Genomic DNA, 15,734 nt, shown 5'->3' with positions numbered 1-15,734 from the left:
CTTCTAATTTAAGTAAGTGAGTTTCTTGAAAGAAGACAATGTCTGCATTTAATCTTGATACATAATCAAATATCTTAATCTTTTTAGCCTGCGAGCGAATGCCATGCACATTCCAAGATGTTACTGTAAACTGAGACATGGAAAAGAGTGGAGTTTAGTCCATACAAATGTGAGCATAACCAAGAGTCTGAGAGCATTTGTGCACAGCTGTGTCGTGAGAGACTGAGAATCAAGAAAAAAAGAGAAGAAATACTTATCATGCGATAACACCACGGGGTAAGGGGCTGGGTTGAAAAGGTTAGTGAAAAGCACAGACATACAAAAACAACAACAAACAGTACCAAAAAGAATAAGACAAGCAAGGGGTAATTATATAAAGCGTTGGGGGGGGTATTGAGTGGATGCGAGAGAACAAAAACAGGTTAGGGGTTGGAGAAGAAAGAGTTGACATGGGGTAGAGAGTGTCCCGTGAGACTGTACGCGCCTATACGTGTTTACCAACATCTGTGCAAATATATAGCATATATACAAACACACACACACACATATACAGTTAAAATTATTATTGTTTTATTTCATTTTTTTGTGTTTTTATAACATACATATACACACATGTATATAAATACACTCACACACACACATACATATTTATTTTACCTTTCAAATAGTGCTACCTTAACTACACCATGAGTGGAGGATTATCCTTTCAATATTCACTCATAAATCAGCTGTTATTTTTTTTTTTTACCTTTGTTTGTTTGTTTTTTTTAATTTTTTAATTAATTTAATTTAATTTAATTTAATTTTTCTTAGTAGAGCCAGGGGGTGATGTCCGAATCCCTAAACAGTTGGCCATCTATGTAAAGCTTGTCTACGACCAGTTTGGAATTACGGCCTCTCTTTCAGTTTTCTTTGAAGATAGGATACAGGGTTTTTTTTATGTTCATTTATTTCTTGAGGGAATTGATCATTCATGCCGAATTGCGTACCTTTAAGTTCCCAATCTTTACTTTAACCTGAATTTTCTGTTGAAAGTGTTCAAATTTGGCAATGATAGGGCGTGGGTGATCACCTCTGCGTGGACCGAGGCGATGGAAACGATGAAAGGTGATGTTTTTCACGGTTTCTGCTGGGATTTTGAGCGCAGACGACATTAATTTTTTCAGCAGAGCCTCTGGGTCGTCGTTGGGGGTTCTGGAATGCCTGAGAATATCACGCTGTCTCGCATACTGCGAGATTGGATATCCAGGACTGTCTCTTTAAGAAGCTTGTTTTCATTTTTCATCTCTTTTACGTTTGTGGCATGGATTTAACAGTAAGAAGCGTTAATATGGGCAAGTAAACAGAGTTGGTAGACTAGTCAAGGCAGCGAGCCGCCATGTTGAATTTTCACCAACTCTCAGAACATCTCGCATGACTTACCTCTCTCCCGTCTCCCTACTGAGCCAAGTTTTTGTAAGTCCTCATCTTCTCCATTGTGTAGACGCCAGGGCTGTTAATGAGGTACTCGTAAATAGCAGGCCATTGGAGATCTGGCCATGTTGTCGGGTCGTTTTTCCATGAACATTAAGGTTCTTGGTATGGACATGATTCCAAACCAACCAGATGTAACTTTCCTTCATATCGGTGCATGGCTCTAATCTGCTGAAATATTTGTACAACATTGAATAAAACCTTTGTGTGATGTCTGTGGTAAATAGTGTAAATAGCGGTTGTCATGCAAAAGTAAACCTCTCTTAAAATGGAGGAGGGCGTTGTAAAGGCAAATGTTCCAGATGATGATGTCACCGCGAAAAGATGTATTGGCCATCAGCACAGCCATGGAGACGTAGGAGGAAGTGGACTCCGTGACCCGTGATTTAAAGGAAGTTTGGGGTCACAGGAATAATTTTAAATAACCACGAAATATTAACTTAAATAACTTTCGGCAGTACAAAAACGTTTTTAATATTGACCTTCTTTTTTAAGCCCAAACTGCGGCACAGTGACCTTATGAACCGGTGACCCAGAACCGGAAGTACCACGCTCAATACCGAGAGGGAGCCATAATCTTAAAATTAAAATTAACTACTTGAACGTTTTGCAACACCAAATTACTCCACTTTGTGTAGTAAGTCAACTACACCAAGCCTCATATTGATGGATTCTAGGAGCTCTGTGTGGGAATCTGCCTCCAGATTTGATGTATCCGTGAATGAATCAATTTTATTTATTTTTTTTACAGTGAACTGTAATGGATTACAGTTACTCATAATTTGTAATCTGATTATGTAAGGCCGTTACATGTAATCCATTACTCACCAACATTGCAGATCCACTAAAAAAATCCGGTATTAGTTGCAGGCTGTAGGACACAACGTTTCCATGGCTGTCCAGCTCCTAAGTTCCCATTGTCCCTTGAACAAAATACAATTTTATTGAACTATTTCACAGATTATGGATAGAACAGATACGTAGAGCAGAGGGGTTCCATGAGTCCTGTCGCTGTTCTTTTCACTAAAGAACTTGGTCAATATTACTCCTTACAGATAGTTTACCGGTGAAAAGTTATTCCAGGGATCTTGTTTATATTTTCCGTTCATTGGACCATCCAGGGGGAAATCTGGTATTTTTATCAGTTATATCAGACAATGTTTTGTTTTGTTTTGGTCATAAAACTGCCATTTTTATAATAAAGTATCCTATGCCATAACTACATTTGTAACATTTTAAAAAAAAAATCAAACCGTCTGTGAAAAAGTTTATAAATAATTTGACTTTGAGATAAAGTTGTCCCCTACCTCCATCTACTGTACATGCACAAACGCTTCTGCAAGCACTGTTCCAAAATGTCTGCGCTTTAGGCATGCTCCTCTACAGCCAATGTGGCATCTATTCTTATAATTCTATGGCTTAACTGATCACTTATTACATACTGCTGTTAGTAGAAGGGTATTTATGCTAGAGCAATTATGTTTTGTGTTTATTAGTAAACTGTACCAGGATGAGATGTAGGTGAGAACTGATAGATGTTCTGTTTGAGATTGAAAGTCCTCAGTTTCATCAGATCAGTTCAGTTTAGATAAGATCAGATCAGTCAAGCTGATTTGAATAATGGTGTAATTTCCCATCTCAAGCATTAGATAACGGCGAAATGGTAATAATATATTCCTGTTACACTAAATGCTTGATTGTCAACTGTTTTTCAAAGTCCCACATTTGCAGTCTTCCACCATCTAATGCAGCTCATTATCTCACTTTTCCAATTATTTTGTATTTGTGTGTGTCAGTCCCTGTGGCCTGTTGTTCACACAGGGGCCTAGATTATGCCCGGCCTCACTCCATTGGCTCTGGCAGCACCACCTCCACCACCTTCAGCCAATCGTCTTCCTCGTCTGGCCGAGGCTCACTACCTCCTGCTGGATTTCCAAGCAACCAATCCCAGGGAATAAACGTCAATCCAGGTGTGTGCTCCTCTCCTGAAGCTGTGACTGACAACGAGAACAACAGTCTTCTTTATCAGCATCAGAGCTATAAACAGTGGAAAAATCACCATCCTCTGTGTGAGTCTACTCTTATTATTAAACTGGAAGGCCGACATTTCTTCCCCATTACAGCGTAATATCAAATCAGGAAGAGGAATCAAATTTGACGTTAGAAATTAACTTTTATGATTGCCCTACAAAGTATTTTATTTGCAGAAACAAGCAAAACTATTCAGATCCACTGCTATTATATTAAAAATATATGTGAAAGTGAGCCTCAGGTTAGATGGATCTATCAATCTTTTTCATTTTTATCTTTTTTGTGATTGCCCTGTTTATGCTCGTGCTTGTGTTTCTCTTTCAGTGGACAGCACTGAGTCGTCTGTGGCGTGTACAAATGTCTTCACCAGCTCTGAGCGCAGCTACTTGTCTGACATTAGTGCAGAGGTAGTGGATGACTCGTCCTCCATATCCCAGGGTTCATATCCGTACACAACACTCCGTCTGACCCCCAGCCAGAGGATAAATGGATCCCCCGCTATTGGCAGGAAGAAGCTTGGTGTCACCTCTAAAGCTCCACATCACACTAACGCACTGGTACAGGTGAACAAAAACACCCTGTTGTTCTTCTGAGTAAGCTGAAAATGATCTTTCAGCACAGCATTTATGAACAAGATTGCAATGTTTTAATGATATATGAATGAATAATGTTAACCAACCTTATAAATTACACAAATGATTGTCATTTACTTTTCCAAGTAGTTGGGGATATTTTTTTCTACAGTTTTGTGTCTTATATTACAGTGTGATGAATTTATGATTGGAAAATCAACTGAAGTTTAACCAAGGAAATCCAACAGAAGGTACGTGCAGTATGTGCTGTGTGTTGCACTAACCCAGCAGCTCTCAACAGGTGGGTCAAGACCAGTGTTGGGCAGTAACGCGTTACAAATAACGTTCATGGTCTTATCGATCTGAAACTTCACACAAATTATCACTTTATGACAACTAATGCATACCAATAAAAATAACTGACTGTAAACACAGCGCCACCTACTTGTGAGCATGAGATGTTTTTGCACAAAATGTCAGGAAATCATAAAAAATCATAGGAAGGTCTGAGGAGGCTCAAACCTGTCTCTACATAATAATTAGCTTTCTATGGCTGACATTTCATACACTGCAACCTATGGTCTACAAAAGTCTGTCATTCTAATTTTTTACAGATATGTCACGTGTTTGTTCTTGGCCAATATTAATATTTCATATCACTGCTTTATGAAGGAAAAACACCATTTCACGTGCTTATAGCACTCTTCTTGCTTCTCTCGACGAGGACAGTCGCACTCTCTGTTTCTCCCTCCCTTCCTTTCTTATCTCTCTCCCTGCTGCTGCTCTGTCTGGTCTTGTGAGCCTAACAAGAGCCTCTCTCTGCAACTCATCCAAAACCGGAATAATGAAACTAATTAGTTTGTCTCTCAGTGCTATCGATCAGATTTTTTCAACGAAAAGAACCGGGGGTGGTGAACCCGCATGTCCAAGCGGGACGTTTGCGGCTGGATACACACTTGACCCTTGGAACAAGTGGTGAGTTGTGTGTCTGTCCATCCTTTCCGTGGAAGACGTGGAGGACATCTACATGATTGGAATAATGATAGTAGGCATGCTGCTGATCGGAGCTGGTGGCTTCCTAATCTATCGAAAAGTCCGTACTACGCTTGCGACTGTTTTGGAAAAGCTGCCAGTGATTTCTGAAGGATGTAGCAGGGCTCTGAACACTCAGACTCATGTGTTGATCGATATCAAAAGCAAGCAAGAGCTGCTTATGGATCGTCTATGCGTTATGGATAACAATTGGGAGAAGTTGGAGGCCTGGCTTGGAAGTAGTAGTTAGGCCACTCATTGGATTACAGCAGAGAGACCCAGGACAGAAGGCTATTGGAAATTTGACATAGCCTGTATCAAATCACATTGCTTATCTCCCTTTCGGCTCCCCAGCCAGCCAAGGTCGTCTCATCTCTTATCACCAGGAAGTTTCTGCAGACGGCGGCTCTTGTATTGTTCTAAGCTGTACCTGGTCAATAAAGCTCTTCTGATTCTAATTCTGAAATAGTAGCTTACCAAGAACGTTTGAATGGTCGATATTAAACAAACAGTTGAATTTCTATGAATATTTTACTAAACATAAGTCCTCTGTGATCACCTACTGTCTTCTTAAGCACAGTTAGAAAGCATTTAATCTCCTCATTGGTTTGTTCAGTTGATATGAGGTTTTAAAATGTTAATTAGGTACTTGACCCTAATATAGCAAAGCTTAGTCAAAATATTCCCAGCTGTTATGCTGTTATGCTACATTTTTCAAAGGTAATGCTTGTGTAACTTTCTCTCTCCTCCACACACACACACACACACAAACACACACACACACACACACGTTTACGTTTTTTTGCAAACTTTTGTTTTCTTTAGAATGCTGGGGATGCAGAGCATTTAGGAAAAGACACTGTATGGTTGATCTGCATTAAAATGCCTGCTGACGTCTGTAGTAAAGTTCCCTGGACACATACCTGTGGCAAATGTAAAGCGTAAATGTCAATTTAAATGAATACACATTTAACCCTCGACATTTACATTATTTCTTACTGTAATACAGTAGGATGTATAGTTATAAACCGTAGAGTTGATCACATAGTTTGAAAGTTACAATGGAGCAGCTGGTTAAGGAAGCGCGTTTGGGAGCATAAGATCGTGGGTTTGCATCTACTGTGTCATATTTTTTATCACGTCTTTTTTGGATGTCCAGATGACTCTGGCGTTATTACATTACATTAAAAATCAATTAAATGAAGCAACGTTAAGTGGCCATCACTTTCTTTATAGCTGCTGCAGTGGGAAGGCTGTAATACTTCCTCAACTCACTGGGGCCAAATGAAAGTGGAATACTCCTTGAATACACCTTTTAAATTCTAATTACAAGAACGCTGTCCGCAAAGGACACTATGTGACCGAACCCGACCACCAGTTATAAATATCTGTCCTAAACCGAGCCATCGGGTCACATTATCAGCTGCGGTGCACGCCCCCATGTCGGATTGGCTGACGGCTGCAGTTACCCAGATGGCCATTGTGTCACTATGGAGTCTTATTTCCTGCCCTATGCTCCTTTAATGGTTTGGTGACAAAAGTTCAGAATCTCGCCAATTTGTTCTCAAAAATAATACAAGCTATCATCTAAATAAAGATCTGAATATAACTAATTTTTTTCTCAGTTGTTCTTGTTTTACTTACTGTATGTCTGCCTGTCCGCCATGCCTGATGTTTGTCACGAACAACTCGCATTGATGTATTTTGACAAATATGTGATTCATGAGCAATTTAATAAATCAGTCCTCTATAGACATAATGCACTAGAGCAGTGTGTAGCCCCAAAGCAAAATGGTGCTGCATATTCATGTCAGCTCCAATCAGCAGCAACGGTCAGTGACGCGTTAATGTATATGATGTCTATGGTCGGGAGAGTTAGTCATGGGCCAATCACTGCTGGACTGCAGACCTGCTGATGGAACTCAGCTCTCACTCTCCCACTATCACAAAAATCCATACAAATTAAGGCATGAGCCAAAACAGATGAAGTGCTTTGGTACATAGATTTCTTCAAAGCTACAATTTGCCACTTATTAATTCACCATATTAACTGATGTGTTATGTAGATTAAAAAACATACAGAGTGCTGTGTGTTTTTGTTATTGATAGTTGATTCCTTTATCCAAGTACATAGCTCAAGATAGACATACAAAGACCTTCATAGATAGATCAAATTTTTTTTATCTTTTTTTGCACCTTTTCAATGTTTTGCCATAAAACTATTGTAATTTTACTCTTGTAAACATCTTGTTTAAAGAAAAGGTTCAACGAGCATGAGCTGCAATCCTAACAATTTGTGTTGTATTATTTCAGATTGTGGAACACATGCTGACCAGCGCTGGCCTGCCTCAGTCTCAGGCAGATGGAGAATCAGTGTTAAACTGTTTTGTGGTTCTATGACCTCCAGGTAGTGACCTCAGTAGGGCCACAGGACTGCTTTTTTTCGGATTTATTGAAATACTCGAGGTCCAGAGTGACATATTTAACCATATATTATTTTAATCACAGAGCTGACTCGGGCTGTAGGGTAAACTGCAGCTTTGAAATTGCTTATTTAATGCCCTTTGACTGAAGTTTAAATTACAAACAACTGATGTTTGTTGTTCAACTTCCAACAATATTGCTGTTTCAATATATTATCTGCTAGTCTGACAATTTTATGGTTTATCTTTAATCTTGTGTAATAAAAACTTTCATTTCAATGGAGCCTCTATTTTATTTTATAATAATCTTCCTTATTTAATACATTTTCTTTGTTTCTTATTTTTATTCATGCTTTTTTCACTCATTTTCTTTACCCACTTTTCTTGTACAAGACACCTTTTCTACATCATTTACAGTTTTTCTTATTTTTTTACACACAAATAATGGTACTTGCGCCAACCCCTAAATCAATTCTACTTCACTACAAGCACAATTCCTACTTTAGTTTACACTGAAAAAAAGAAATGTTGTTTTCACAAGGACCACACTGTCATTCAAAATTCCAAAGTTAATTGCTCTATTATGCACACTGACTCATCACATGGCACACACTTGTAACACAGTTTTAAAATTAGCAATTAGCTTTACCCTAAAAGGCAACGGGTGGGTTCTTCTGTTTTGGAGCATTGGGTGCCATCATTGGAAACAGAGGCAGAGCCAGAGGAGTGAGAGTAAGAGGAGGAGGATAAGGAAGGCCAAGGACCATCAGCTCTGATGAGATCTAAGCCACTTTGGTTGACCATGTGGTCAACCATGGTCTAACAATGAGGGAGGCTGGGCAAAGACTACAGCCAAATTTGAGCAGGTACACTGTAGCATCCATCATCTGGACTTTCCGAAATGAGAATAGGTAAGAAATCAACTCTCACTAGAAAATCGACACTGCACATCAATGGGTTTAAGGATATTAAAACAACTTGCTAATAAAGGGTACAAACCCCAGGTAATCAGGACTGCCATGTTCAACGCGTCACAATGCGCCCACAATCCATTTTGCGTGTTTCTCTCTGATGAATATGTAATGTAGGCGTATCTCACAAGGGGAGAAAATAAACCATTGGCATTTTTCTGACCCATACAAAACAGATGTGAGCCTTAAGTGACCCATGTGGCGAATGCTGAATTGAAAAAACTGCATCACCACCTAAATCAGGGGTGCCATGGTTACGGTCCGCGGGCCTGTGTGAAGAAAGTCGCTGGTGATCAACTGTTGTGTGGAGTCATATGTGGTGTCCGCGTCAATAGACACGCCCGGTTTTAGAATTGGTCAGAAAGTCACTTTTCAGAGGGCTAAATCTCCAGAAAACAAGCGGGTTTGGGAAAATAAACCTCAAATACTATGTTGCTGGGGTTCTTCAAACAAATGGAAATGGTGAAAAATAGCATAATATGTCCCCTTTAGTTTTCGTGGAATCCGTCTGTTGGTCTGTTCCTGCTGCCCGCCTCAGCTGCAGCTGAGCTATGGTGGTGAAAGTTAAAAGGGGTCTGGCTTCAACAAGTAAAATGTAGCTGAAGAAGGCTTGTCTCCCCATTTAACATAATCATTTGTGATATGAGTGGGAGGGAATAAAAGGGGTTGGGGTTGACTGATATAGGCTGTACAGTAGGCTAGTGTCATAGGCATGGGTGTGTGGAAATGTGGGTTGGAGTTTACTGGTGATAACTGGTAAAGTTAATGTGCCATCTGCTATTGATTATTATTGACTGTTATTTTTGTTTTACTATTTCCTACTGAATATTCAGTCACTTGGCCTATTGTTGGATTACTTTATTCTGACACTTATTTTCAGTGACTCGTTTAGGCCTACTTGGCCTGGTCTTCTTTTAATTGGCCTAATTATGCATTGGCGTGTTTTCATGTGCAAGCCTTCAATAAATATGATCAACGTAATTCACAGTTTACACTTGTGTTACTTATAGAAAATGTGTTTTGTCTCTTTTGTTGCATTTTTAATTTATAAATGTAGGCTACTTGCATGGATAGGACAATGGCCACGGTTACATGATGTTTCCTAATTCAGAAATAGTTATTCCGAATTAAACCATTCTGAATTAAAGTGTTCTGCTTTGTGTTTACATGGTAATGATAATTCCCGAATTGAGGTTTACATGGAAAACCGGTTTATTCGGCTTTAGTTAATTCCGCTTTATGTCTGGGGGTTGGGAAGGCTCTGATTGGACAGGGGGAGAACATGACGTATCGCGCCAATCACATCTATCGGGATTCGGGAAAAACACACAACAAACCTTTTATTGTCGGCTGTAATTGTCGATTGTAGTTTTGAAGCAACAGCTGGACAGTAACACACTTTAGTCCACGGAGTGTAAGAGAGATATGAACAAATCACCGGAAAATAAAGCCAAGTAGGAAAACAATAACCAGGAATAATATTTGCTCCCAGGTAAAAATAGTAGCTAATAACCTTTACAATTAGGGATGCACCGAATATTCGATAACCGAATATATTTGGCTGATTATTGCAAAAAAAAAGCCACATTCGGCCTCCGGTGGAGTGAGTTAAAAGCAAGGCCAAGTAGTAGCGTGTGACGCAATGACGCAATCAAACAACGTGCAGTGATTTTAAGTCAGAAAAGTGTGTGCGCGTTGCTGCAGAACCAGAGCAGCAGGAGCAGCAGCAGCTCCTTCTTTCCGCACACAAACACAGCCAGACTCTCACCTTTCCGCTTACCGCTCTCCGTCTTCCATCACTGCATAATAGTTGGAAGCCGCCAATTAAATTCAATCCAATTGTGGTGTTACGGTGTGACTGGGCCCTTTGGTGGGGGGGGGGGGGCTTGGGGGGGCTGTCTGGGGCTCATCGCGCCGGTGGCATCAAGGAAAGGAGATCTGGCGCCCTGCCGGCAGAGGCGACTTGCAGCATCCTCTTGGTGCCCTCGGCGACTATGGGCGTGGTAGCGCTGCTCTTGGTGCTGCTTCCGTTCAGGGTCCTTCTAGCCTGGGGTCCGGTCTCTGCTGGCTCTGGACCCACTGGCAGGTGCCCGCCGGCTGCCCATTCGGCGCGGCTCTGGCCGTCTGCTGGGCGTGGGCCTTGGCTCCTCTGCAGGGGTCTCGGGCGGGGGGCTCTCTGGGACCTCCCCTCGGGGGTTGGGTACTTGGGTGTGGGTGGGTGGGGGGGCGGGATGCTGGCGGGGACGGGTAGCTGGTGGGGGGCCTTGGGGTTGGGGGTTGGGGTCGGTGGCGGGATGTGCTGGGTGCTCAGCTGCTTGGGGCTTCCTCGGATGTGTGTGTGGGGGGCGGTGGCTGCCTCTCTGCCTGGGATCTTGGGGGCTTCTGGGGGGCTGCTTGGCCGTGGTGGGGTGGCCTGGGGCTCCCTGGTCCCCGCTCTTTCTGCTGGCCTGGCTGCATCTGCGCGCCCGGGACAGTTCCTAGGTTTGCGGTAGCGGTTTTTGCACATATACTGGTCTACGATGCACTGGCACGCCTTGGGATGTGGGATAAAACTCATACTGGGCTTAATTTTAGACATGTTAATCACAAATACCTGCTTTAGGTATTACCACTTACTCATTCCCCCTGTCCACAGCCACCACCATTATAGCTAAGCTTCACACTTGTCACTATACTGGCTTGAGAAAAAGAAAAGAAAAAAAAGAATAAAGGAAGCCATCCAATTCCACAATCGAGTCCGTTGTTAGCGCTGTGAGCCATGAATCCGTAAACATCCCCATCGTTTCCTCCTCAGTTTACAAGTGATGTCGGGTCTTGCTGCATAGGCTGGTGTAGCATTAACACGGAGTGCTAACAGCTGATGTGTGTGAACAATGGTCTTGGCTCCGAGCAGTGACTCCTGTTAGGTTTTTAGAAGGTAACTTGCTTTAGGGTGCTATGTAATTGTAGGTCTCATTGTGAGGCCATTGTAGTGCCAATGCAATTTATTTTTGATTTGTAGGCCTTCATGAATAATTTTAAGCACCATATCTATGTTTTGAGTCCGTGTTTGATCTTTCAGGCCGAAAGTGTAATTCAGCCCCCTGAGGTCTCACTTTAAAAAAATGTGGCCCATCATTTGGAAATGAAAAGATTATACATGACTTAGAGCAAAGTGCAGTGATGTGCGGTGAGGTTTGTGGCTGGTGATGCACTGACTTTTTCAGAGTCAGATTTACAAATATATGAACCCATTTAGTAGCTTAAATTGACCATTCAATTGGCAGCTTGCACATTGACTACTGGTTGTGTTTTATATCTCATAAAGAGGTGGGAACCTCTGGGTACCTCACGATACGATACGATACGATACACGATACAAAGCTCACAATAACGATTATCTCACGATGTGACGATACTGCGATTATCAATATATTGGTTAGAAATCAATCTACAATAATCTATGACATAACAAGAAAAAAAAGATTAAGTGAAAAAATGTTTTTTTTTTTATTTTATATCTCTGAAAGACAATAAATTGAAAAAGTGTCCTATGAACAGTGACACTATTTTACTGCAACATTTCTGTAAATAAGTGTCAACATATCAATGTAAACTAATAAGTATCTCCAATAGTGCTTTATGTAAACAAAAAATAGGGTCTTTCTTACCAGTGACACCAGTATAGTGCAATATTCCAGTAAACAATATATTGGTTCCTTCAACAAACAGTGACAAAATTTCTGTGAAGACGTACCTGCACATTTTAGTGAAAAAGCAGAAAAGGTTTTGGAAAAAAATAGATAAAAATAAATAAATAAAAATCAAAAAAAAAAAATTGATACTAAGCGGGAGCATATCGATAATCTATCAATGGGAAAAAATATTGCGATATATCGCCGTATCGAGACATTGTCACACTCCTAATCTCATATCAACAAAATTCAAAACTCAATAGCTATAGAGTTGAGAATACTACCCTGAACTAGTTCAAAAATTACTTTTTACCCATAATACCTTATGATTTCTACTCTGGCGCTGAGTTTACTGTTGCAGGTGGCAATTTAGCTGGATTTAATTCAGACCTTAATAACTGTGTTACATCCCCCCCCTTTAAATCCTGCTAAATTGGGCTGCAACAAACAAGAAAACACACAAACAAATAAAAAATCTCAGCACTGTCACAGGAGCATATAAAATCGGGATATGCTAAAACAGGGGGATTGGTGAGGAGAGTGTTCAGCTGTGCTAGGGCTTTTTGGTGTTCAGCTGTCCAGGTTACAAGTTCTCGAGAAGGCAGCTGTTGCCGTTTGCTGTTTTTACTCTGCACTGGAATCTGCATTTAGCCTTGCTTTCACTGGAGAAGCTAATAGATCGGTTTTGCTATCCTGGAGAAATCCTGAAAATTAGCCCAGAAACAATCAACTGCCTCACCTCACCCACCATCTGTGGGTTCTTAGATGCTCGGGTTTTAACAGCTTTAAGCTCACGTGGGTCTATTTTAACTCCTTCAGCTGACACAATTTGGCCCTCACTTCCTGCCTGAAAAGTTTTTCTGGCCTTAGCTTTACACCATGTTGTTGAAGAGCCTGGAGAACTTTCTGGATCATCTCAACATGTTCGTCAAATGTTTTTGCATAACAAAGTACATCATCAAGGTAAGGGATGCAACATTCATCTCTGAGGGGCCCTAGCATCTCCTCCAAGCTCTGTTGAAATGTAGCGGGGGCATTTGTGAGTCCGAATGGGAGACGAACCCATTCGTAGAGACCCCAAGGAGTGATGAAGACACTGAACTGGTGTCAGCCCTCAGCTACAATACCCTGGTGGTACGCCATTCCTTGATCCAGAATACTAAACCAGGCGTACCCACCAAGAGTGTCAGTCAGGTTTTGTATTCTGGGCTGGGGATGTCAATCAGGAACAGTCTTTTTGTTCAAGAGGCGGTAGTCAATGCATAGCCGCAGGCTGCCATCTTTCTTTCTAACGCAGACTACTGGAGCAGAGTATAGCGATTTGGATTTAACTATCCACCCTTTTAGTAAGAGTTGCTGTATATATTCCTTCACCTCTTTAAAAAGTGGTTTTGGGATAGATGAATAGCTTCTCTGAACAGGAACATCCTCCTTTTGGTTGATTGACATTTGCAAGCTGGGAATGCATCCGAATGTCACCGTTCACAGCATAAATCTTTAACTCCTTGTCATCGAAAGTAAATTCACTTAGAGGCCTAACAGTGGTATCTGCTAAGTATTTGTTTTTCCATTCATGATCAATAGTGCTTACTTGAGCACCAGGATCCAAAAAAACACTGACTGCTAGGCCATTTAGGTTGCACTGTGTGCACTTTTTTGTTGCCATTGTAGTGTGATTCTGGAGTAATTTTTTTGTTTTGTTTTTTATATAGATCTTTAGTTTTGTGTATTTTTTTTTTTTTTTTTTTTTTTTTTTTGGAGCCTTTTGGTATATTTTTGTGCATTTCTGTTGTCGTCTTGTGTACTTTTTGAATAAATATTGTTTAGTTCTTTATTTTTATTTCACTCATTTAGTATATTTTGATTATAAATACCTTGTGTGTGTGTGTGTGTGTGTGTGTGTGTGTGTGTGTGTGTGTGTGTGTGTGTGTGTGTGTGTGTGTGTGTGTGTGTGTGTGTGTGTGTGTGTGTGTGTGCGTGTGTGTGTGTGTGTGTGTGTGTGTGGAGTGTGTGGAGTGTTCAACAGCTCCCCAAGAGCTGTTAGCTAGTAATGCACTCACTTTTTGCCCACACACACAGCTTCCAAATATGGTTGGACACCACCCACTATCTGGTCCCAATTAAGATAAAGGTACGTGTACATAGGAAGGAAGAGTGAAACATATGGTAAGCACATTTGTATGACAAATACCAGTATAAACAGTGTTCAACTTTAAGATTAGGGTAATAACTAATTAGCTAATAAATTGGTGTAGTACAGCACGAGTACAGGGTGGGACACAATGCACTTCCCACAATGCACTTCCTTACCACTGCGTGGTGGCTTATGGTACCCATAAGCCACCACGCATTAGCCATAAGTCACTGCGTTTAAAGGAGCAGGCTCAGGCACAACTACTATTTTCCTATTTTTTGGTATTTTCTCATTTTTGGTAATCCAGAACATCACTGTAATGGCCATTTTATTGGCTATATACAAGTGTGGGTCTTAAATGAGCGTGTCAGACTATATATCTGATGCCACTTCCGGGACAAGGGTATGTTGCTTGACGTGGTGGAGCTCAAACAGTTTCTGACCGCAACACCAGAAATACCACGAACACTGTTTGATGCTATACCATGTGAAGACCAGAGGTCGAGGTGAACTGATGGTTTGATGGACACATTGGTTCGGAATCAATTAAGCATAAAATAAAGAAAAAATAAGCATATATCAAGAAGTTGTATGTGATTTATGTCAATCGGACAGTGAAAGGTGTACACAGTGGGCGCGTCAGCCACTCAGCCCTTTAAAACCCATCAAGGTAGCCAAGTAGTGGATTTGGCTATTACAATCACCAAAATCACCCTTTCCTTGTCCCATCATCAACATTTCCAGAAAATGTCATCCAAATCCGTTCATAACCTTTAAAGTTACCATGCTAACAAACAGACAGACAGCTAAACACAGGGTAAAACATAACCTTCCGCTTCGCACTTGGCGGAGGTAATTTGCTAGCTGTGTTTTAGCATAGCCACATGCGTTGTTCTTTCTTTTTATCTTGTTTAGGTGTTTTCCTTTATTTCTTTTAAACATGGATGCTCAAACTGCACTATTTATTCAGCTGCTGCTGTCTGCAGTTTTTGCAATCGTATCGGGAGATACTGCTCAGTGTAACAGCCCCAATGTTTACTCAGGAGATCAGCTGTTAGCACTCCGTGCTAATGCTATGCCAACTTATGCAGCGTGACCCGACAGTTCAATGATGCTGACATTGTAGAGTGCAGAGGTGCAGCGGAGGATCAGTCTCCCTCTGCCGAGACGTGATGAGCAGCAGCTGATGATCATCACCTCTGACAACGCCATTGTTGATTGTAAAGCGTTGCGCGTTTTGCATGCGCGTGGAGTGGAGCTGTATGTGTGTGGGTGCACATGCATGGCCAATCAATAGATTTCATATATTGCTACAGTTGGTAATCAATGTAGTTTTTACTATTATTTGGGTTTCTATAATAGAGAATAGATCAGTTTTACACATCGGCACTATCAAAGCTGGGATCAAAAAGGAAGGAGTGTTC

At 41.0% G+C, this 15,734-nt stretch overlaps 1 protein-coding gene across 1 annotated transcript in view; it reads left to right on the top strand.

The window, feature by feature from the left end:
* LOC114466475 (pleckstrin homology domain-containing family G member 4B-like) overlaps nt 1–7,666 on the top strand; it is a 67,060-nt gene extending 59,394 nt beyond the window's left edge. The window contains exons 21-24 of the mRNA XM_028451941.1: nt 3,270–3,542; nt 3,829–4,067; nt 4,269–4,327; nt 7,422–7,666. Of these exons, the coding sequence (XP_028307742.1) occupies nt 3,270–3,542; nt 3,829–4,067; nt 4,269–4,307 (551 nt within the window). The 3' untranslated portion in view covers nt 4,308–4,327; nt 7,422–7,666. The remainder of the gene's footprint in view (nt 1–3,269; nt 3,543–3,828; nt 4,068–4,268; nt 4,328–7,421) is intronic.
* The last annotated feature ends 8,068 nt before the right edge of the window (nt 7,667–15,734 follow it).

The sequence above is a fragment of the Gouania willdenowi genome, chromosome 7 (genome assembly GCF_900634775.1).
Source record: "Gouania willdenowi chromosome 7, fGouWil2.1, whole genome shotgun sequence".
In the NCBI taxonomy this organism is placed as follows: domain Eukaryota; kingdom Metazoa; phylum Chordata; class Actinopteri; order Blenniiformes; family Gobiesocidae; genus Gouania; species Gouania willdenowi.
The sequence above is the reverse complement of the archived record's forward strand: the minus strand, read 5'-3'. Positions and strand labels throughout refer to the sequence as shown.